Source organism: Danio aesculapii, chromosome 22 (assembly GCF_903798145.1).
Source record: "Danio aesculapii chromosome 22, fDanAes4.1, whole genome shotgun sequence".
NCBI classification, from domain to species: Eukaryota; Metazoa; Chordata; class Actinopteri; order Cypriniformes; family Danionidae; genus Danio; species Danio aesculapii.
In genome coordinates, this window is record NC_079456.1 from 23,457,272 (window position 1) to 23,481,950 (window position 24,679).

The window sequence follows — 24,679 nt, forward strand, 5'->3', positions numbered from 1 at the left end:
ATTGGTCCATAAATGAGATTTGATATAAATTGCAGTAATATTTAATAGAAATGCTTTAGTACAGGTCTCAGCACTGGAGCAGTTATAGTTATCTTTAAGGGATTAAGCAATTTCTCTCAGTGGATATTCTAAACTACAGCAAAGCAAATTCTAGACGACAAAATTGTACATATTTTTTTATTTATATATGTTTTATAATATTATATTAACTATAAATATTAAATGACTATACATCAATTACCAGGTAACATTCAGAATTAAATAAATGATTATTTAATTATAATTAATAAACTAACACGTATTCAAATTGTTATAAAAACAACAACAACAAAAAAACAATAAACTATGCCTTTTTAAATGAAACTTTTATTAAATTTTCTGCACCGGACTAAATGTTTTGCTTATCAATCACAAATCACTTGAAATAAAACCAAATGATACTTTTCCCCAGAAGACTCACCTCCACTTGCACCATGAGGCAACGCTGGCGACGTAGTTTTGCCACAAATCCATAGATATCAACTCTGTTTTCTGCTTCCAGACTCTCAATCATTGCATCAATGCCAATATAGGTTCCTGTACGCCCAACACCAGCACTATAGAGGACACAACAACATTTCAGTCTCATCAGTTACAGTACTTTCTGTGCTACCAAATGTGAATAGTACTCTCTATGGTCTTGTCATATTACAGGACATAAATTTCGAGATTTATCGAGCTGCAGACCTGCAAACCCACACACATTTCAGGCACACACTATTCCTACTGAATTTCACAAATATGGTGATCGAGACCACCCGTGCTATGATTGCCATTCATTAGACTAAACAGTTTATGGTTTCCCATTTCAGTCATTATATCATTATTATATCGTAACAATCATTTTAATATTTGTGCAGTTTTGAAACTCAAATTATGTAAATAAAAATAATTGGTTAAACACTTCTGACTTTATTCACATATCCACATACACACAGAAAACATAAAGGACCGTCTAATTGTAGGATTAAGTGTAATAAACTAATTCAGGATCTTAATGTTGTCATACTTAGTTTAAATCCTTTTGCAGTAAAATATACAAAAGAAACAATAATGTGTCACATTAAAATGAATTACTATAGTTAATAATTTAAAAATAATATAGTTATAAACTACTATTTCTTTTACTAAACTTTTACTTAATTTTTAAAAAATTAATTATTAACAGTTAATTTGTTTGTATTACTATATTTGTTGCAACTATAAATGCCACAAATTACCAGTACTTTATGGTTTAAAAACAATATATTACTTACTATAAATTACTATTTGTTGTGGGAATCATCAATAAAGTTATTAGAAAATTAAGCAAATGAATACTATTCAATCGCTGGAGTAAAACATTAATGTAGTGTTATACATTTAATACATGTAAAAAGATTTGCATTACATATAAAGATGTATTAAAGCATATTCATATTAACTTGCTATTATTTCCTTTATTTTAATGAATCCATTACATAAATGAAACCCGTCCAATTGAGATCATTTATATATCTCTGAAAAAATGTTTCAGCAAGGCCCGCAAATGATTATCTGTTATACTGACTCTGTCAGATAAAAAATGACTGATCATCTATGATGAGTGATAGAAAACTGTTCAGTCTATTATACTGAATGGCGATTGGAAACAACATTCCCCAGTCGTCCGTCTCAATCGGCATTTTTGTGAAATAGTATACACTATTGTTTATTGTGTACAATATTTATTAACAATACACATATAAAAATATATTAATGACGATGTTCGAGAAGACGTTAATAACATTAACATCCGTCATAACCATATATGGTTTGCTTAGATCATATGTGCTGAATTGTGTGTGGGTCTGCGGGTCTACAGCTGGATATTATTGTAAATTTCAGGTGTTACCATAATGTTTCTGCGAAGACACTATTGTGATGACCAACAGCAGCTTTTTCAATGCTAATAAAATGATACATTATTATTAAAAAATATATATATATTTTGGGTTTAAACATTTTATCTTTGGTGCAAACCAAAGAGCCCAAGGGCTGTGCTGAATTAAGGATTTTGACGGGTACATCAGGCTCCCATGATTCTTTGCGCAGGGAATTTGTTTGGTGTTGCACAGTGCTTTCTTTTGGGAAGACCTCATCCCTATGCCCTAATCCCGTCAAAGCATTCACTATTGAAGGTAAACCCTTTGAAGATATTAGGGCCTAGGGACCAACCCGTCTGAATGGAATACAGTGCAAGTGTATACATATCCACTCAATCAGATTTGAAAAGTTTTAAACTACCTCTTATGATCCAAATTAAATATTAATCAGATCCTTATTCTTTTATTCCGATTGACTTGGTTACACATAATTGTTTTTAGTTGGATAGCTCCAATACAATTGGATTATTTGGGTCTGTATAAAGGCAGATAAATATAAATTCAAATAAACAGAAAGATTAGTTAATACATTTTGTATTTGTTGGAGAGTCGAGTGGATTACACTTTTCTTTTGTAGAGCAGACTTTGTAAATCTACAAAAAAGCTAAAGCGAGTAAACAGAAACAGTGGCACAATTGGTGGAAACATGCAGATTTAAGGTTATTGCGCACTGAATCTGAAATTGTGTAATTTCGCACTTAAAAAAGTAAGTTCAACCTCACATTGTGTCAACCGTCTTTCGCCCAAAACATTTGTCCATCATAAAAAAATTTAATCAGATTTGATTTTTTTTTTTTTTTTGTCTCATCTGAAAAGGTGTTTTGAGACATGTTTTAACAATTTAGGGCAGCCATGCAAGCAAAACCAAGTCAAACAAGTCAAAATCCAAAATGGCATTGAAGAAACTAATCCACTTGGTCTAGCAAAGACAAAGCCCTTTATCTAAAAAGATTAGAAAGTAGTATAAAAACAAATTAACTAATATGCATCAGACTGGTGTGCAAGGTTTGTGTGCATGATGAATTTTTTGGATTTGAATACAAGAAAAATGCATTAAAAAAGTTTGAATTTCAGTGTGAAAAGACCTTAAAAAATATATGTATTCCTGTAGTTACGATATCAACATTTTCAGTATGCTTGCAGAGAAAGGCCTTCCAACGATTTTCTTGCTTGGTAGATGCACCGCTGACCCAATGCTTAAACATTGAGAAAGTCAGATTTTTATGATATGTCCCCTTTCCGTACCTGCAGTGGACCACGATAGGGCCACTGAAAAAGTTTTTGAAGGAGTTGACTCTTCTCCTGAGCTTCAGAAGCTGACCAGGGTCTGTAGGGACGCCGTGATCCGGCCAGCTGATGAACTGGATATGAGTAATTTCTCTTTCTGAGGCCTTCTCTCGCTTCTGTAGAGACACACATATGCACAAGATAATTAAATTGTCCAAATAAAGGCACAAAGCAATGAGTGGATCACATGCTTACATTGGCCAGGACCAGATGGCGAATGATATAATCAGGGCAGTGTTCCTCAGTTTTAATTTTCACCACGAAATCATCAAAAATCTCAGTCTCTCTGTCCAGACAGGGCCAGTACTGGGCACATTTGACCTGAGAATACATAAAAATTGTTTTGTTATTGTAAACTAATTAATAAGAACAATTAGTAAATAATATAATTGCTAAAAGGGTTAGGAATGATGCATTATCAAAGAAATATGATGAAATACATGGGTAAGGTTGAAGTATTAAAAGGTAAAATAATCTAAATTGCACAGAAAAACTAATAAAACTTTATCAAAATGTAATAATTTATTAAAAATACAAAATAAAAGGTGACTCAACTCAAACTAATGAATAGAACAACCGAGAAAATTTAAGTTTCTCTGGATTTACAATGCAGAGTTATGCGTTTGTCTGAAACATAATTCGGGTTTATTCTGCAATCAATACCATTTGGTCACATTTTAAAATTTTTTTTTTTCATTTACAGTTTTTTCTTTATTTTACAGGCATGTTTACTGTATATTTAATTTAGATATATATTTTTATAACTTCAGAAGAATTAACAAAGCAACATTTGGTGGATTTTTTAGTCATAAATAATTAAAACATTTGTTATTCTGACCATTTGTCTTTTTATAAAACAAAATACAGTATATATGTGAAATTGGAAGGAACTATTTTTAGAGATATTTATAGAATTAAACAATTAATAAAAAATTTTCTACAAACCCCAACACAATCTCACGACAATTGGTAACTTTTTGTTTTGTTGGTTAATTGGTATGAATTCGTACAATCTCATTCGTACAATTTAGTATTTGCTTATCCCCAATGACGGTTGGGTTTAGGGGCAGGGTTGGGTGCCACGCCTCGTTTTTAAAAGCAAACATTTTCATACAACTGAACTTGTAAAAGTTCATACGAATTAGCCACTAAACTAAACAAACAAAACGTAAACAAAATGTAAAATAGTTACGTTTCCTCGTAAGATCAGGTTGAACAACCCATACTAATGAATACTGTAAATGAATTTTGAAGTGGTAAATTTTTTCCATAGCTGTATACAAGTAATTCTAAAATAACAAACAAAGCACAAACCTTATTCCCTTCCTCACAGCGGGTGACCATGACAATAATGGATGACTTCTGCTCCCACATCATTTGCCAGAATTCAACAATAGTTTCATCTTTGGGTCCTGAACAACACATCCAACAGAATATGGAACTTTAACACTCTATTAATCATCACTTTTAATCATCTTAACTGCTGGTATAAACAGTTCCCTCATAATTTGTTATGATTGTCAAGCAAAAGTAATATAAAATTGCCTTAAAGTGTGCATTCATTGGCCGCTTTAAATGTGGCTAAACCAATCACAGTTCAAACTTTTACCTTGGGCTGCAATGTATTTCTTTGGCTCTTGATAACCCTGTATAAATAAAAATATGTTGAAACAAGAAAGCTAATTTGGTTTTACCAAGTGAAAAATCATTTGATATTATGTATATTATATTTAAGATACATTTAAAAATGATCGCAATTAATGTCAACAACGAATAAAATGATATAACAAGCATGATATATAGAGATGATACGAGTTGTACCTCAATAAAGCTGGCATTGATGTAGTCACCATAGCTTCCAGATGATAGAGTAACACGATTATAATCATCTGCGAATTCATACATAAAACAAGCTGTTGTAATATGTAAATTATGAAGAATGCAAATTGAACTGAGTGTAAACGGATCTGTTTATGGATATTGAGGTGATATTTACAAGGCAGGATGTCAACATAGCGGTTCTTAGACTGGTTTTCTGGTCTCTTCGCCTCCTTGATGGTGTAATTGTTGAAAATTCGGGGAATACTCTGAGGAGAAAACATGCCTTTCTCATTAGTATGAAACAACAGAAGCAGATACTACTGATTTATGGCATACAGCAATGGTGTCCATTTGGAGAAAAAATATAAAAATGAAAAAATTATTAATAATGATATTAGAGAAACGCATACATAAAAATGTATTAAAATAATCTTATATTTATAGCAGTTATTAAAAAATAACTTCTACAAAATTGATTAAATAAGATAATAAATAAACAAATAAACCAAACTTTTTAAATAAAATAAAATTAGACTGAATCTACACAAATTATTTATTAAGTTATTTATTATTAAAATCTCACATTCTGCAAACTATGGTTAAAATTTTGTTAAAATTTAAAATAAAATTATTTTCATTTAGAACATTAAACTATGTTTATCTTAATTTTTAGACAACAGGATACTTCCGAAGAAATTAATTTTTGGTATAATAACACTGATTTTCATTCAAAACTAATAAAAGCATTTGCTATTTTGATGAATTGTCATATTATTTTTAAAAAATTAAATATTAGTATAATAAAATATCCATATGATTTCAATTGAGATATTATTAAGAAATGTCATAAGTAGTTTACAGAACAAAAAACTTATGTTAAAATTATATTAAATTAAGTCAAAATTATTAGTCATCTTATTTAATTTTAATTATTTAAAAAATATGTTTAATAGAAATTAGAAAAAAATATTTCTAATAGCTGATTTCTTTCATCTTTGCTATGATGACATCTTTTCCTAGTTATTATGTAAGATACTTGAGTAACACTTTGGAATAACGTTCTATTAGTTAATGTAAGTTAGGTATGAATAATCTTGTAAAGCATCTATTAATTGTAAAGTATCTGTTGTATTATTAAAATTATACTAAAGATGTGATTGTTTACATTAGTTGTAACTCACGATTTCGGACCGCGTTGCCTAGCATCCATCTGGCAAATCTCCGCTCTCTACCCAACAAAATAGACGAACTCATTCTGCTCTCTCAGACAAACAGGGATTTTCTGCATTCAGCTGCTCTGTGTTTCACGGAAACCTGGCTGAACAACACCATACCGGACAACACGCTTCACCTACCGGGCTATCTGCTGTTCAGAGCGGATCGTGACGAAGAATCAACACGGAAATCGCGCGGTGGCGGGACGTGCTTTTACATCAATGAAAGGTGGTGTACAGATGTAACAGTTTTAAAGAAGATGTGCTGTCCAGATCTCGAAGCACTGTTTGTTAACTGTAAGCCTTTTTACTCCCCGCGCGAGTTCTGCTCGTTCATCCTCGTCAGTGTTTACATTCCTCCGCACGCGCACGCGAGCCTGGCGATACAGAAACTAGCTGATCAGATCACGATGATAGAGCAACAACACCCGGACTCTGTCTTAATCATTCTCGGGGATTTTAACAAAGCAAAACTATCCCGTGAACTGCCAAAATATAGACAGCATGTTACATGTCCCACAAGAGACAGTAATATATTGGATCACTGCTACACCACAATAAAGGATGCATACCACTCCGTCCAACGAGCAGCTTTGGGACACTCTGACCATTGTTTGATTCATCTCATTCCAACCTACAGGCAGAAACTGAAAACAGCCAAACCTGTATTAAAATCTGTGAAAAGATGGACTAACGAAACAGAGCGGGATCTACAAGCCTGTTTCAACCTCACTGACTGGAGTGTTTTTGAAGCTGCTGCAAACAATCTGGATGAGCTCACAGAGACTGTAACATCTTATATCAGCTTCTGTGAAGACGTGTGCATTCCTACCAGGACTCAACTCACATACAACAATGACAAACCATGGTTCACTGTAAAACTCAGACAGCTACGTCAGGCCAAGGAGGTTGCTTACAGGAATGGGGAGAGGGTCTTGTATAAGCAGGCCAAATACACACTGGAAAAGGAGATCAGAGTTGCAAAAAGGAACTATTCTGAGAAACTAAGGAGTCAGTTCTCTTCCAGCGACTCAGTATCTGTGTGGAAAAGTCTGAAAAACATCACAAACTACAAGACATCATCCCCCAGCACTGTAGACAATAAACGACTTGCAAACAACCTGAATGAGTTTTACTGCCGGTTTGAGAAAGCCCCCCATACCCACTCTGAACTGCTCTTCACGCCACCATTAACACCTCCACCACCCCCGCCTCCCCCATACCTGCACTTCAGTTCAGCGAAGAGGAGGTGCGCCAGGTCTTCCGGAGACAGAAGAGGAAAAAAGCACCAGGCCCAGATTTTATAACACCAGCCTGTTTAAAATCCTGTGCTGACCAACTGGCCCCCATCTTCACCCTGATCTTCAACAGATCACTGGAGCTATGTGAAGTGCCCTCCTGCCTCAAACGCTCCACCATCATCCCCATCCCAAAGAAACCCAAACTTACAGGTCTAAATGACTACAGACCGGTGGCGCTAACATCTGTGGTCATGAAGTCTTTTGAAAAACTGGTGCTGGCCCACCTGAAGGACATCACTGAACCCTCACTGGACTCTCTTCAGTTTGCCTACAGAGCAAACAGGTCTGTGGATGATGCAGTAAATATGGGACTGCATTATGTTCTGCAACACCTAGACAGACCAGGGAGCTATGTGAGGATCTTGTTTGTTGACTTCAGCTCGGCGTTTAACACTATCATCCCAAAACTTCTCCTGCCCAAATTAACTCAGCTCTCTGTGCCAACCTCTGTCTGTCAGTGGATCAACAGCTTCCTAACGGACAGGCAGCAGCTGGTGAAGCTGGGAAAATTCTCATCTAGTATCTGCACAATCAGCACTGGCGCCCCCCAGGGGTGTGTCCTCTCCCCACTGCTCTTCTCCCTGTACACGAATGACTGCACTTCAAAGGACTCCTCTGTGAAGCTCTTGAAGTTTGCAGACGACATCACACTTATCGGCCTCATTCAGGACGGTGACGAGTCTGCTTACAGACAGGAGGTTAAGGAGTTGGCTGTCTGGTGTAGTCACAACAACCTGGAGCTCAACACGCTCAAAAAAGTGGAGATGATAGTGGACTTCAGGAGAAACCCCCCTGCTCACCCCCCACTGAGCATCATGGACAGCATTGTGGCAGCAGTGGAGTCATTTAGGTTCCTGGGCACCACCATCTCTCAGGACCTGAAGTGGGACACTCACATTGACTCCATTGTCAAAAAAGCTCAACAGAGGCTGTACTTTCTTCGTCAGCTGAGGAAGTTTAACCTCCCAAAGGAGCTGCTGAAACAGTTCTACACCTCCATCATTGAATCAGTCATCTGCACATCAATAACTGTCTGGTTTAGCTCAGCTACTAAATACGATCTCCAAAGACTACATCGAATAGTTCAGACTGCTGAACGAATCACTGGTACAACCCTTCCCACTCCCCAAGAACTGTACTTATCCAGAGCGAGCAGAAGGGCTGCCAAAATCACTCTGGACCCCTCACACCCAGCACACTGCCTCTTTAAACTTTTACCTTCTAGGCGACGCTACAGAGCACTGCGCACCAGAACAGCCCGACACAGAAACAGTTTCTTCCCTCAGGCAATCCATCTCATGAACACTTGATGATAATAATTGCGAAACCAACATCACTACTTGCTATACACTTTTATACACATATACACTTATTTAACAACACACTTTACATGCCAATTTGCACATAACAGCTGCACATATAACGTTGTATATAGTAATAAACATGTACATACACTTGTCAATCTGTATATTTGCATTCACTATTTACTTCTATTTTTTTTTTAATATATTTATTATCTGTTTTTTGTCCTGTCTCTGTAATTGTTATGAAGCGGACAGGAGACAGAGGTAAGGAAACGTTAGGGTGTTTATTAGATGACAACAAGGAGCACATGAAGGATAGCCAGGAGGATCAGGAATGATGTTGGGGTCTTTTCCTCCGTGGCTGGGTAACAGGAATACACGAGGATGGACAGCACACACCAGATACAGCTGACAGAGGATGACACAGACTTGGAAGGACTGGAAGACAGGACGATTCGGGAGGACCAGGAAGACTAGGAGGAATACAAAGAGAACAGGTAAGTAAATCGTTTGTTTTAGCTGAGGATGACTACGCTGAGTGGTCGCTCAGTTGTCCGCTTTCGTCGAGACGAGCCCGGACAATGAGCGACTGGAGTGCTGTGCTTTTATCTGGTGCTCGTGAATGTGATGCAGCTGTGTGCTCATTAGAAGTCAGGTGATGGTGATCTTCGTGAGTGGGGGTCGTGAGAGCCTGACCAATCCATGACAGTACCCCCCTCCCCAGGGCCCGCTCCTGAGGGCCGACACCTCCGACGCCGTGGTGGTCTCCCTCTGCCTCTAGGCGCTGGGAACTCAGGGTGGCTCTCATGAAACTCCACCATGAGACTAGGATCGAGAATATCAGCTCTGGGAACCCATGTCCTTTCCTCGGGGCCGTACCCTTCCCAGTCCACCAGGTACTCCAACTGGCCACCACGACGTCGGGAACGCAAGATCTCCTTCACTGCGTAGACGGCTCCTTCTTCTAGGAGCAGTGGAGGAGGGGGTTCCTCTTCGTGGTCAGGCTCTGTGGAGGGAAGAACAGGATCGTGATAGGGTTTCAGGAGTGATACGTGGAATGTAGGGTGAATACGGTAGTGAGAGGGTAATTGTAGTTTGTAGGTGACGGGGTTAACCTGTTCCACGATGGTGAAGGGACCAACAAATCGGGGACTTAACTTGCGAGAGGGCAGTCGCATGCGTATGTCCCGGGTGGATAGCCACACCTTTTGTCCGGGTGTGTATCTGGGTTCTTCAGACCTTCTCCTATCGGCGGTTACCTTGCTTCGACGGACTGCCCTCTGCAGATGTTGATGAGCCTCGTCCCAGACTCTCTCGCTCTCCCGGAACCAGTGATCCACTGCGGGGACATCAGATGGTTCGCCATCCCAGGGAAAGAGCGGTGGTTGGAAGCCCAGGACGCACTGGAATGGCGTGAGTCCGGTGGAGGGTTGCCGCAGTGAATTTTGGGCATATTCTGCCCAGCCCAAATACTGGCTCCAGGAGTTCTGGTGACCACTGCAGAAGGTCCTCAGGAACCGTCCCACCTCCTGAATCTTCCTCTCTGTCTGCCCGTTGGTTTGGGGATGATATCCAGAAGAGAGGCTGACGGCCACACCTAGGAGCTTGAAGAAGGCTTTCCATAGACGTGAGATGAACTGTGGACCTCTGTCCGACACAATATCTTCTGGAATACCAAATGACCTGAAGACTTGATTAAAGATATTGTCGGCAGTTTCAAAGGCTGTGGGAAGACCTTTCAGAGGGATTAGTTTGACAAACTTTGAGAATCTATCTACTATGACTAGAATACAGGTATTACCTTCTGACGAAGGGAGGTCAGTGATAAAGTCCACTCCTAGGTGTGACCAGGGACGGTTCGGAATCGGCAAGGGATGGAGCTTTCCAGCGGGTAGATGACGTGGGCTCTTGGATTGGGCACAGTCCTTACAGCCCTGAACATATTGCCTCACATCCCTTGCCATGTTTGGCCACCAGAATCGTTGGGATACTAGCGAGAGAGTATTGTTGATCCCTGGATGTCCAGTGCCTAGCGAGGTATGTAAGGAGTGGATCAGATCTACCCGGTGTTCAGGTGGTATGAACTGCCGATGAGGAGGGCATCCCGGCGGAGCAGGGGCTTCCGGAGTGGCAACGACTGGAGGAGCGTTCCAGGTGATCGGACAAATGGAGATGTGTTCGGGAAGAATCTTCGTTGGGAGTTCTTCATGATCGTGATGCTCGTGTAAACGAGAGAGAGCGTCTGCTCTTAGATTCTTGGGTCCTGGACGATAGGAAATGGAGAAATCAAAACGTGAGAAGAAAAGTGACCATCTGGCTTGACGTGGACATAGTCTCTTGGCCTCTTTGATGTATTGGAGGTTTTTGTGATCTGTGATCACCTGGAACGGATGTTTGGCTCCCTCCAACCAGTGACGCCACTCCTCCAAGGCTAGCTTGATTGCTAGAAGCTCCCTGTCTCCTATGCTGTAATTCTGCTCCGCCGGGCTCAACTTCCGAGAGAAATAGGCACAGGGATGCAGTCGGGGCGGTGTATCATGATGTTGAGATAATACTGCCCCGACGCCGGTGGTGGATGCGTCCACTTCCACCACGAAAGGAAGATTTGGGTCAGGATGAGTCAGGAGTGGGGCCCTTGTGAACTCCTTCTTAAGAAGGCGGAAGGCTGCGGCTGCTTCTTTGGTCCACTCCAGTCCTTTGGGTTTACCCTTGAGGAGATTAGTGAGAGGTGATGTAATCCTGCTGTAGTCCTTGATAAACCGTCTATAAAAGTTAGCAAACCCAAGAAACCTCTGGAGCTCCTTAATGGAAGTGGGTTCTGACCAGGATAGAACAGCCTCAATTTTCTTCCCATCCATACGTATACCGGTTTGGTCAATGATGTATCCCAAGAAATGAATCGACTTCTGGTGGAATGAGCATTTCTCCGCTTTGAGGTAGAGGTGATGTTCTCTCAATGTGTGTAGGACCTCCGCAACGTGTTGGCGATGTTCGGCCTCACTCCGGGAGTAAATGAGGATGTCATCTATGTACACTATTACACAGTGGTGAAGAAACTCCCGGAGGACTTCATGAATGAAGTTTTGGAATACGGAGGGGGCGTTGACCAGACCGTAAGGCATGACCTCATATTCATAGTGGCCAGTAGGGGTCACGAATGCTGTCTTCCATTGGTCCCCCTCACGTATTCTTATCAGATTATACGCGCTGCGGAGGTCCAATTTAGTGAAGACTTTAGCTTCTCGGAGCTGTTCCAAAGCGGCTGGTACCAGAGGAAGGGGATATCGGTATTTTACTGTACCGTTATTTAGGACCCTGTAGTCGATGCATGGACGCAGCCCTCCGTCCTTCTTGGCCACAAAGAAGAAGCTTGAGGCGGCTGGTGATTTTGAGTGACGTATGTACCCCTGACTCAGAGCCTCCCTTATGTAATCTTCCATTGCCTGATTCTCTGGAAGCGAGAGCGGGTAGATCCTACCTCTTGGCAACTGGGCATCTGGAACTAGGTCGATCGCGCAGTCCCATGGCCGATGCGGCGGTAGCTGGGAAGCTCTCTTGGGGCAGAAGACATCATGAAAGGAGCTGTACTCCTTAGGAATGTGGATAGACTGCTTCTCAGGAGGGCTCTCGACCGATGTTGCAAACAAAGAAATGGGGTTCCGACCTTGAAGAGGGAGATTTGGAAAACAGGCAGGTGTACATCCAGATCCCCATTTCTTTATCTCTCCTGTGCCCCAAGAGATGATGGGATCGTGCTTCACCAGCCACGGGCGCCCTAGAATGATGTCCATATTTGCACCCTCCAGAACCAGAAATTGAATCCTCTCTTGATGTAACAACCCCACTTGAAGAAGGATGTCTTCGCATTGTCGATGGATACGGGTCGAAGATCGAGTGCACTGGGTTATCGGTTGTATCTGGTATATATGCGAGGACGCCTCAGTACGGAGGTGGAGTTGACGACAGAGGGATTGGGAGATGAAGTTCCCTGCTGACCCGGAGTCGATGAGGGCTGTGACAAGGAGAGAAATAGAGGCAGTAGTTATTTGTACGGTGGTAGTAAGTGGTTTACATTGTTCAATATTCGTACTGAATACACTCACTGAAGTCCGAATGGGACGAAGGGGACACTCCATACGGGTGTGTCCACTGACACCGCAGTATAGACACAGACCCCGGGTCAGCCTCCTCTGTCGTTCCGCGGATGTCAGTCTTCCAGACTCTATTATCATGGGTTCTGGTTCTGGAGAGGCTGTTGACTCAGGCGATTGGAGGAGTGCAGACGAGGGGGTGATGGTGTCCTGTTGATAGGAACGGAGACGATCGGAACATCGGAGAGAATGTTGGATGAATCTCTCCAGACCCATTGTATCATCTAATGTGGCCAGTTGGATTCGGAGAGTGGGTTCCAAGCCGAGCCGGTACGTGGTCAACAACGATCTCTCATTCCATCCACTTGCAGCTGCTAGAGTGCGAAACCGGAGAGCATATTCCTGTGTAGATAGAGTACCTTGCTTTAGATGATACAGCTGCTCTCCAGCGGCTACTTCCCCATCAGAACGTCCAAACACCTCTTTGAAATACTCCGTGAAGGTAGTGATGGAATTCATGACCGGCCCGGCTTGGTTCCAGATCGTCTCAGCCCATTTAAGTGCAGGTCCAGAGAGTAGAGATACGATGTAGGCGATCTTCGACTTATCTGTGGGATATAGAGAAGGTTGCATTTCGAATATGAGGGAACATTGTAACAGAAAACCATTGCACTCCCCCGCTCCGCCTGAGTAGGGCGCTGGTCGGGCCATGGGACTGGAAGGAAGGGCCGAAGAAGAAACTGTGGAGGCGGAAGTGCTCGGTGCTGGTGGTGCGTTGGAAAGTGGAGCTGGTGGCTGTAGAATCCGCTTCAACTGGTCCGCCAGCTCTTGAAGGTGATCGGGGGTGCTCATGTTGTCGTCGATTATGGGTCCGGGCTTCTGTTATGAAGCGGACAGGAGACAGAGGTAAGGAAACGTTAGGGTGTTTATTAGATGACAACAAGGAGCACATGAAGGATAGCCAGGAGGATCAGGAATGATGTTGGGGTCTTTTCCTCCGTGGCTGGGTAACAGGAATACACGAGGATGGACAGCACACACCAGATACAGCTGACAGAGGATGACACAGACTTGGAAGGACTGGAAGACAGGACGATTCGGGAGGACCAGGAAGACTAGGAGGAATACAAAGAGAACAGGTAAGTAAATCGTTTGTTTTAGCTGAGGATGACTACGCTGAGTGGTCGCTCAGTTGTCCGCTTTCGTCGAGACGAGCCCGGACAATGAGCGACTGGAGTGCTGTGCTTTTATCTGGTGCTCGTGAATGTGATGCAGCTGTGTGCTCATTAGAAGTCAGGTGATGGTGATCTTCGTGAGTGGGGGTCGTGAGAGCCTGACCAATCCATGACAGTAATGCTGTTGCACTGTAGAAGCTCTGTCACGAAAACAAATTCCTCGTATGTGTGAACATACCTGGCAATAAAGCTCTTTCTGATTATGATTATTTCTGATTCTGTGCATTAACTGATGCTATTTAACTTAAATAGCTTTGTTAACTAATGTTAACAAGGATAAATAAATACTGCAATAAATGTACTGTTAATAGTTTGTTCATGGTAGTAAATACATTAACTATGGTGTGATATTTTAAAGTGTACTATATTTTTATTCAGCTTTAAAGTGCAATTTAAAGGCTAGGTTATGTAGGCATGTTATTGATAACAGTTCTTTGTTCTGTAGACAATAATAATAACCTTAAGAATTGTTTACAAAACTAAACCCTGCTTTTATTGAAGGCAAAAAACAAAACAAAAACAAGACTTTCCAAAAAAGAAAAAAAAAAAAGAAAAAGTATTTAAAATTCTACAGGAGGGATAATAATTTTGCCTTCAACTATATGTTTAATTGGTAATATTTGAGAATAATGTCTATTAGTTAATGCTAGCTAAAGTATTTACTTACATTATCTAATAAGTTAAACACATTTCTAATCATAATAGTTTTAATAACTCATTTCTAATTACTGAATTTTATCTTTGCCATGATGACAGTAAATAATATTTGACTATATATTTTTCAAGACACTTCTATACAGCTTAAAGTGACATTTAAAGGCTTAACTAGGTTAATTTGGTTAACTAGGCAGGTTGGGGTAATTAGGCAAGTTATTGTATAATGATGGTTTGTTCTGTAGGCTATAGAGAAAAAATCGAGCTTAAAGGGGCTAATAATATTGACCTTAAACTGTTTTTTTTTTTTTTAAATTAAAAACTGCTTTTATTCTAGCTGAAATAAAACAAATAAGACTTTCTCCAGAAGAAAAATATTATCAGACATACTGTGAAAATGAAACACAATTTGGGAAATATTTAAAAGAAAAAAAAAAATCAAAGGGGGGCTAATAATTATGACCTCAATTGCTTAGCATTATCTAATGCATTATTACAATCCAAAGTTGTGCTTGTTAACGTTAGTTAATGCACAGTGAGGTAACATGAACTAACGTTTTTTAACTTAAATAACATTAACTAAAGTTTACATTAACAAAGTTGAATAAATAATACTTTCATAAATGTATTATTAATTGTTTGTTCATGTTGGTAAATACATTAACTAATGAACCATTATTTTAAAGTGTTACCGTTTAATAAAAAAAAATCACAGCATACATTTTTTAACCATTTTTAAGGGCCACGTTTGGGGTCTGTAGCATTGAAAACTCCTGGGGCCTCATGTACGAAGACTTGTGTTGAATTCATTCTAAAACATTGCATACGGACAAAGCTGTAAATGTGTGTACACAGTAATAAATTCAGATGTATGAAACACTGTGCACGTGGACATCCAAATTAACGTGAAACTGAGCGCACGTGCACGAGCGCAAAACCCCTCCCTGCCTCCCTCCCTCTAAATATGGTAATAACTCTACTTTTGGCAAAACCAAATGAAAAAGCAATGGCAAAAGCCAGCAGGAAGAGAAACTTTGAACAGAATGTGAATTGGAGGTGCTCCTTTCGGTGGTAGACCGGAGATAAACGGAGTTATTTGCAAGTTTGTCCTCCAGAATTAATAACAAAAGGAAAAAATAGAGTGGGAGAGTTAAGCTGACCCGGTTAACGCAGTGGGGTCTGAACATCGCACTGTGAAAGAATTAAAAAAGAAATAGTGTGATATAAAGGTGTAAAATTTTGTAGTGTCCAATTTTATTGACAGAGTTAAAACAATTAAAGAGAGCAGCCATCAGCAGCGTGAGTGGCGTAGCTCGTAAAGCACATGGCAATAAGTTTTGACACAATCAATCATGAACTCGGCTCGAATCCAACATCTGATAAACTCAATCTTTTTTCCCCACTACTACATATCAGATTTTGCCTACTCTTCATCACGAGGAAGACAAGTAGGAATCATTAATAAGTGTATGTATTGTGTTAAGCACATTTGAGCATCACATATTATTTGCACATTTGTTGAATGGAAATGTTTCTGATTCACGTATGCAAATTCATCTTCAGATGGCACCTTTATAGCAATGTGTGTACAGTCGATCGTTCCGATTACACTGGGAAAATCGGCGATCACTGCATATTGCGCTTTAATGTTTGGCTGGTCAACTGTATGGTATAGAAACCTTATATACCTGCTAGACATGCAGATGATCCTGTCCTATACAGCTGCCATTGCACGGCTCAAAGATACTTTGTAGTGTGCAATTTAACACAATTGCCTCTAGGAGTCGCCAATGGAATAGTGTTGGAAATACACGTACGCCAGGCATGAAGTTGGCGTGGACCAACGCACATTCTCACGTTCATTTCATCATTAGTAAATCCAAACGTGAGTGTGAAATCTGGCTAACGCAAAGTTTTTGTGCGTACGCAGCGTTGATACATGAGGCCCCTGCTATTGAGAATCACCTGAAACTCATCCATAAACAGTCGGCTCTCATCAGCAATCTTGGTCCTATAAGCATCAATTAAACCATCTGGATAGATGGGCTCAACCCTGCGCAGGGGCTCTAGAAGAGGATAAAAAATATATTGTTCAGAAATCCATTCACCATCAAAACACACCGATTTTAACAATGCGAATGACATACGTGTAAGACAGATCTCATCTTCCTCAGGAGTCCTGCGGTGAGACATTACATCAGAAACATAGATAAGCACTACACTAATGTTAATACAATAATAATGTTTATATTAATTTAAAAAAAGATTTGACAAACATACTGTTTTCTTTTGAGCAGGAAAATTTTGTACAACACAAAAAGGAGAGCAACTGAAGTCACTATGATGAGAAACGCCAAGAACCCGATTACAGCCTTATGGTTATCTAAGAAAGAAGTGCAAAACTCCAGATTCAGGATATTACTACATTTAGAACATTTTATTACTGCAAATACAAAACCTTTTATGTTTTATCTTTATCTTATAGTACTTGTAAATATTTTGCCATCTCTAGGTGGGTTTGACTTTCAAATCAAGTAGGAGTTTATCTTACAGCTAGTGGATATGAACGCTGAAATAGTGGTCACATTGCCATTGCCATTTTTGGCTGTAATCTGAAAGAAATAAAAAAATATTGTGAGGCACAAAGCAAAACACAATAATGACACTGGAGCTACTGTAAAAAAATACCTCAATAGTATAGTTTGTGAGGTAGTAAAGATTTTCAAATGAAAACCAGCATGTTGAATTTGTTTTAGTTTGTTCATAATTGATGAGACGAGCTCTATAATTTCCATTATGTCCATTCCATTTCTTCACATCATTACACTGTGCAGTAAAAGAATTCTGAGATGTTTTATCGATAGTGATTTTGGATTCAAAATCTGGAGCTATTAAAACACAGAAAAGAAAAGACAATTGATATGATGACATTGTACTGATTATCTGATGTCTATTTAGTCCTGCATGGCGAATTACTGGCATTTAAATAATATCCAACAATCTAAATATAAGATAAAACAGATCAAAATAGCCACAGAACCACAAAAATCAAAATGGAGACTTTTAGTGCTGTTCAATTAAAAAGACTACCTGATTATATTTCTGTTATATTCTGTGACATTTTGGCCATTTTCTGGCATCACACTTTCTATCAGTTAGCATCTTGTAGTCCACGTCATATAAAACGTTAACATATAAAGAACAGAGGGTAAAATAAATAAAATAAAATGATGTAACACTTACTGTGAGAAGGTGTATTTATGTGAAATGGAGCTGTATGAAGAGTGTAGTCAGGGGGATCAGATTGGGCTGTAATATCACATGTATAGTTGGTAAATGCTTCTACTTCAAATTTACAATTTTTCCATCCAGACGGGTCACTGGAACAGGCTTTGAAAATAAAAATGGTATTAGTGAGTTTTTATAGGATTTGTATAATACTTATATGTTTTTCCTTTAAAAATTAACACTTAATCATCAGTAATTACTCATTTGGGACCAGTAACATGAACAATTTATTTCTAGTTTTTTTAATTAATACATACATGTATATATTAATTGTTTCACAATTAATATATAGGGGGTAGGAATAATGTTTTTTTTTTTACATTTTTATTTGTATGCAGTTTTCCTTAACTCTGTTAATGGAAACAGATAATAATTTCAAACCTACATTAACCTGATATCTGGAAATCTCCAAACCTACATGAAACACATTCTGAGTTCTTACCGACTTCTTTGTTTTGTTTGCTTTTGCATTTGCCTGAAAATGTGAATACAATCCCTGAGCATTTGCCTTTATATTGTAGATTCCATGAAATCTCAATTGAATTGTAGGATACAACAGGTGACTTAGTTTCATTAGCCAAATCTGTAAAATACAAAACTGATGTCATGAATAAGGGAACACAAAAAAGCATGTAACGATAACTTATGTAGCTCATTGTTTGTTTGTTTGTTGTTGTTGCTATAGTTTTTGCTGTAAGACCAATTTATGTTCCAAACCTTAATCGCAACAAAACTGCATGATTTTGATATTGTTTGTCTACAGCTTGTGATTTATATTTGTGCAGGTTTTGTTTTAAGCTTGGCTATAACCATATTTTTCTTTCACTAACAAGATTAAGATTAAATAAAATATATTTTAAAGAAAAAATACAAATATTACTTGAAAATAATTCATTTCAATTGTGCTTTTCTGATCAATCTCTAATTTTGTCCAATTCTTGTTAAAGTCAATCGAAGTGTTTGAAAGTGTTCAGAAACAATAATGGAAATAGCTTCTTTTGGAGCAAGTTTGTACTTTGTAATTTTCCAGATATTTTTCATGCTCAAATGGCATGAATCTGCACTAAAAGAAGTTAAAGACTTCTTTAATTTAACCAAAAACTATTGTTTTAAGCAACCCAAAACAAACAAACAAAAAAAAAAAAACAGCCAGATAACAATAAAACATTATTACGGAAAACTGGAATAAGTCAGCTACTTATGGCGAAAGCCATATAAGTCAGCTACTCACTGCAAGTGATGTTGATTACACTGGGACTGCTTTCAGAGATTGTTTTGCCATTTTCGTATTTTCCAGTACAGTTGTACATTTTGGAAGGAATGAATAGCACATTTTGTTTCAAACCATATCTTCTGATTTCGCCTTCTAAAATGTAAAGAATGAACCTAATTAGCTACAGTATTAATGGTTATGCATCAACAAAAACATTTAAAAAAAAGATTCATTCACATAAAAATAACATAAGCATTGCTGTTACTTACTTTGATCAGTACAATGGACCTTAAAGTTGCTTTCATGACACGTATCTGGTTTATTTTCCCACAGAAACATAGTTGGACTTGTTTCATTGTAATTTATCTCAGGTTTTACTGGAAAAAGACAAAAATAAATAGTTAAATATCTGTTATTGTGCTTTCTATTAATATCACAATGCATTTATCATTCAAAGCAAAAAAAAGTTACTGTGATGTAAATAGTGAATAGAAATGTTAATGTAAATGAATTGTAATCATAATTATCAAATAAATACATCAACTACATTTATCTTAATACAATAATTGTAAAATGATTGTAATGCACTGTAACAAACACTCTTGAAGCCAAACAAAAATGACAAGACCTATTGTTTTATTTATCTTTATCAAATACTTACAAGGGGGCATGTGGACATTCATTCTGTAGATGCATCTGCTTTGGTTAAAGGAAATTGTCCTCTTAACACAGGAGTTATTGGCTTCTATTTGTAAACATTTTTTCAAATTCCATTTGTCATCTTCAAAACACACTTTGTTTTCCTCATCAAGTTTTGCAGTATGGCTTTTACTTTCAGTTTCTAAAAACAGAGAAATAATGATCACACTTCAAAACAAGGTTCCATTAGTTAGATAATGAATTTACTAACATGAACTAAGACCAAGCAATACTTCTACAAAATGTACTAATGCATTATTTAAAAAAAAATGATTTATTAGCAAAGTGTTTTATTCTATAAAGGCCTGATAACAATTAAATTCAAATTCTGCTGGTTAACTAATCATTATGAGCTAATAGGACTAACAACAAACATATGTATTTTTATTAACTCACATTAGCAAAGATGAATAAATACTTTAATATATGTATTGTTCATTGTTACCTCTGGTTAATAAATACATGAATTACTGTAACAATAGCTAATGGAACCTTATTGTAAAGTGTTGTTTTACAAAGTATTGTAAAGTGTTGTTTTAAAATTATTTACACAGAAGCAGACATTACATTCCTGGTTTACATCAATAAAAAAATAGCTAGTTTCAAATCAACATTGTTAGTCATGCTGTATAGCAGGAAGAACTTGGCTTCATATTCATACTATATTTGGCAAAATCACATAGTAATTTCTAGCTGTAAATGACTTACCGTCAACATAAAAAGAGTTTTTCCCATCAAAAGGACAGTTGTCAACGTAGATGGTGTACTCAGTGCACGGTGTTAAATTTTTAAGTGGTATTGTGAAGGGAGAAATTCCATATATGGATTTATTGTTGTGCCTTAACTCGATTCTGTAGTCACTTGCATTTTTGGTGATTGAAGACACATTGATTATTGCTTCATTCCCCTTCCATGTTATGTTGTACCAACCTGTAAGTGCAAATTAATATTGACAAATAAATAAGAAGCAAATTGTAGATTCTGAACAACACAAACAGAGCTGACTTCACACAACAAGTGCAGTACTCACATGTACTTGGGCTTATTGTGGCACCTGGGAAAAGCACACAATTATAAGTTAGCTATTATATACAAGCTATTTTGTCACAATAATCTGTAATCATTTGTACAGAGAGCACAAATGGCATGACTTTACCCTTGCTGTTGGTGGTGACTGGGGGTGTGGGTGAGGTGGAGTGCGTGAGGGTGATGTTTAGAGGTGAGCTGGTTTCATTCGCTAGTTAACAAAAGAAGAGTTAAATCTGGCTGACCAGGCCACAGATTACCTTATTAGCTGTGATCAATAATGTGATCATTCATTACATTATGTAATTCTCAAAAGATTATCCATCTGATGCACAATATTGGGTTTAAAGCGACCTGAGTGAGTTTTTTTTATTGTACATGTACTGTATATAAAAAAGGGACTACAGTTCTCAGTTCTGCTTATTAATCACATGTTTTTCTATAAAAGTCTCATTACATTTCTTCCAAATCTCTAATTGAAATTTTGTCTTTTTGTTTTTTAATAATTGAGAGTGCGCTAGAATAGCACACGTTATTTCAAATCCTATAAATGACTATTTTTATGTACATTTTTTATGTTTGGAAGAAATGTCATGATGTTTACACTAAAGATGTATTTTATTTTGAAACATGTAACTATAAATCATAAATCTAGAGAGAAACTAGAGAGAGAAATCTAGAGGATTGTCAAGTGGTACTTATTTTTTCCAGAACTGTATACTGTATACATGCATTTTTAATTGTTTAGTATTCCAAGTATTACTTAATGAAATTTCAATCATCTCAAATCCTCAAATCCTAATTTTCATTGTTCCTTTCTTAATTTGTGAGTAAATTTACCTGCAAAAAATTGTGAATGTTTCATCTACAGTATAAATACAACTAAGCTTTTTGTAAAATTTCAAAAATTAATTTGTGGAGGTCAAAAGCAAGACATTTGATAATTACCCGGAAAATACATTTAATTCAGAAATACATACATAAATGAAATAACCCAGGAATTGAATACAGGTAATTTTAGACCCATTTTGTGCATTAGAAGGTGTTTGCAGAGTCTTTGCACCAAAGAGTTACTTAAATACTGCAGTATTAGCCATGAAAAAAATGTGCAGGAAACAAACTGAAATACAATGTTAAACACAATGGGCTCTATTTTGACGATCCATGCGCAAAGTGCAAAGCGCAGGGCACAAAAGCAATTAGGGCATGTCCGAATCCACTTTTGCTAATTTAATGATGGAAAAATCCGCTTTGCACCGTGGCACATGGTCTAACAGGGTTGAGCCTATTTTCTTAATGAGTTATAGGTGTGTTTTGAGAATAAACCAATCAGAGTCTCATCTCCCATTCCCTTTAAGAGTCAGTTGCGTCTCGCCATAGTGCATTTGCTATTTACATGACAGACTTTGTAAGTGGAAAAACTGAGTGTTTCACTAGAGAGAAAACAATTAACAGAGCATCTACAGTGTGAGAATGAGAGATGAGCCTCCTCATTATTAACTTTCACTTTCGCTCTTGTGGATGGGGAAACCTTGTATGCACAGACATCAATTAGCATATTAATAATTAATTTCATTTGTTAAGAGCAAATATTTGTTTCAAAACTATTTCTAAATTAATTTCTAATTTTCACCAAACGAATAAATGAACAATAATAATGAAGTGTGCTCAAACAACTGAGTTATATCCAAACACACATGCTATGCCCCATATGGTCTAAAACCTGACAGGTGGGCAAATCTAATCTTGTTTTTAATAAAACAAATATACATATACATATAATAAATAATACTACTAATAATAATAACATTATACAAAAGCAATTTGTTATGAATAAATTGAAAAAGCCCCCCGAGATGAAGGCATGAAGGTTTGGTTTTTATATTTATGTAGGCTAAAAATAATATGTTTTATAATATTTTAATCCTTTATAATTATATCCTATAGGCTATATATCCTTATTATATCCTATATATATATATATATATATATATATATATATATATATATATATATATATATATATATATATATATATCTTAAATATTTTAATTATTTTTCATTTGTAAAGATATTTGCGTATTGCTGTACACCCTGTCTGTATTAAGCAATGTGTAATCCAGGCGCACAACTAACGCGCTCTGTGCTGGACAATAGACCAGCTTTGATCTGATCTATATTTGAACCTTCTATTTAAGCTTTTCAATGCGCCTCAACACGCCTCCTTTTTTAGATCAGAACGCCTATGGGCGCACATATGAGCGCAAATGCATTTGCTATTTAAACAGAGTGGCGCAAAACATCAAAACGACTCTTGCGCCAAGCTGAAACTAGCAAACAACTATTACGTCGCACCTTGCGCTGAGATAACACTGATTACATTGCAACTAACTCTATAGTACTTTAATCACTTTGCACTTATTTGTGTATTTGACAGGATGTTGAGAGACCTGCTTAAAGACTGCTTCACCAATTGTTGGGAAGATCGTTGTACTGGGCAGTACTACAGAAGAGGAAGATGCCAACATAGATGATCCCATCATTCTGTCTGAAAGGACTTTTTAAATTTGTTTTATTGAGAAATTTAATTCAAATTAAAGTACTCAATGAAAATGTGTGGCAGTTTTATTTAACATTTTAAAATAAAGTTAACTCAGGATAACTAAAAAAGATAACTAGGAATATAGGATAAAATATAAATCTCAAAATAGTAATATATTTAAACATACGACTTAAGTAAATTTTACAAACAAAAAGTCAATAGAATTTACTTAGAATTCCCCACATGAATTTAACTTAACATTTCTAATTAAATGTACTAATAATTTTGGTTAATCTGTTACTTGGCAAAGCTTTGAAGATTTACTAGCCTTTTCTGAGTGAAAAAAGTTGCCAAGCTTTTTTTAAGTAAATCCTACTCCTCATTTTTACTGTGTAATTTTTAAAACGGTAAAATATTATTGAAGGAAGTCAGCTGGAGAGCCACATATTTTTGGTCAAAGAGACACATGTGGCTCGAGAACCATAGGTTCCCTACCACTGCCCTAAATGATAACCTTCTTTCATTCATTTTCTTTTCGGCTTAGTCCCTTTATTAATCACGGGTCGCCACAGCGGAATGAACTGCCAACTTATTCAGCATGTTTTATGCAGCAGATGCCCTTCCAGCCACAACCCAACACTGGAAAACACCCATACACTCTTGCATTCACACATCACTACAGCCAATTTAGCTTATTCAATTCACCTATAGTGCATGTCTTTGGACTGTGGGGGAAACCGGAGCACCTGGAGGAAACCCACGCCAGCACGGGAGAACATGCAAGCATCACACAGAAATGCCAACTGACCCAGCCGAGGCATGAACCAGCAACCTTCTTGCTGTAAGGCGATTGTGCTACCCACTACACCACTGTGATGCCCCAGATATAAAATTATTAATAATAAAATACTGTTACCTGAAGTGTTGGTGGTGTTTTGTTGTTGCGAGGTGCGTGGAGGTGAGGTTGGTGTGTTTGCCTTGGTATTATTTTCAGAATTATTACCTAAAATGGATTAATGAATCAATTAAAATTTTGGGGAAATTTTTGATGACTTGAAATA

At 37.6% G+C, this 24,679-nt stretch overlaps 1 protein-coding gene across 10 annotated transcripts in view; it reads right to left on the reverse strand.

Moving 5' to 3' along the window:
• Positions 1-24,679, reverse strand: part of ptprc (protein tyrosine phosphatase receptor type C) — a 75,951-nt gene that overhangs the window by 10,809 nt on the left and 40,463 nt on the right. For 4 of the 10 annotated variants that reach the window (XM_056447389.1, XM_056447388.1, XM_056447387.1 and 1 more), the window contains 19 exons: positions 21,081-21,104; positions 20,759-20,980; positions 20,013-20,192; positions 19,621-19,728; positions 19,370-19,504; positions 18,581-18,721; positions 18,094-18,240; positions 17,539-17,738; positions 17,402-17,462; positions 17,131-17,233; positions 16,998-17,029; positions 16,816-16,916; positions 5,227-5,317; positions 5,052-5,119; positions 4,840-4,876; positions 4,545-4,642; positions 3,426-3,551; positions 3,189-3,346; positions 461-596 (listed from right to left, as the gene is read on the reverse strand). In XM_056447389.1, the coding sequence (XP_056303364.1) occupies positions 461-596; positions 3,189-3,346; positions 3,426-3,551; positions 4,545-4,642; positions 4,840-4,876; positions 5,052-5,119; positions 5,227-5,317; positions 16,816-16,916; positions 16,998-17,029; positions 17,131-17,233; positions 17,402-17,462; positions 17,539-17,738; positions 18,094-18,240; positions 18,581-18,721; positions 19,370-19,504; positions 19,621-19,728; positions 20,013-20,192; positions 20,759-20,980; positions 21,081-21,104 (2,168 nt within the window). Of the gene's footprint in view, positions 1-460; positions 597-3,188; positions 3,347-3,425; positions 3,552-4,544; positions 4,643-4,839; positions 4,877-5,051; positions 5,120-5,226; positions 5,318-16,815; positions 16,917-16,997; positions 17,030-17,130; positions 17,234-17,401; positions 17,463-17,538; positions 17,739-18,093; positions 18,241-18,580; positions 18,722-19,369; positions 19,505-19,620; positions 19,729-20,012; positions 20,193-20,758; positions 20,981-21,080; positions 21,105-21,206; positions 21,288-24,534; positions 24,622-24,679 lie in introns of all 10 variants that reach the window. The other 6 variants (XM_056447380.1, XM_056447381.1, XM_056447382.1 and 3 more) reach the window with 2 other exon arrangements.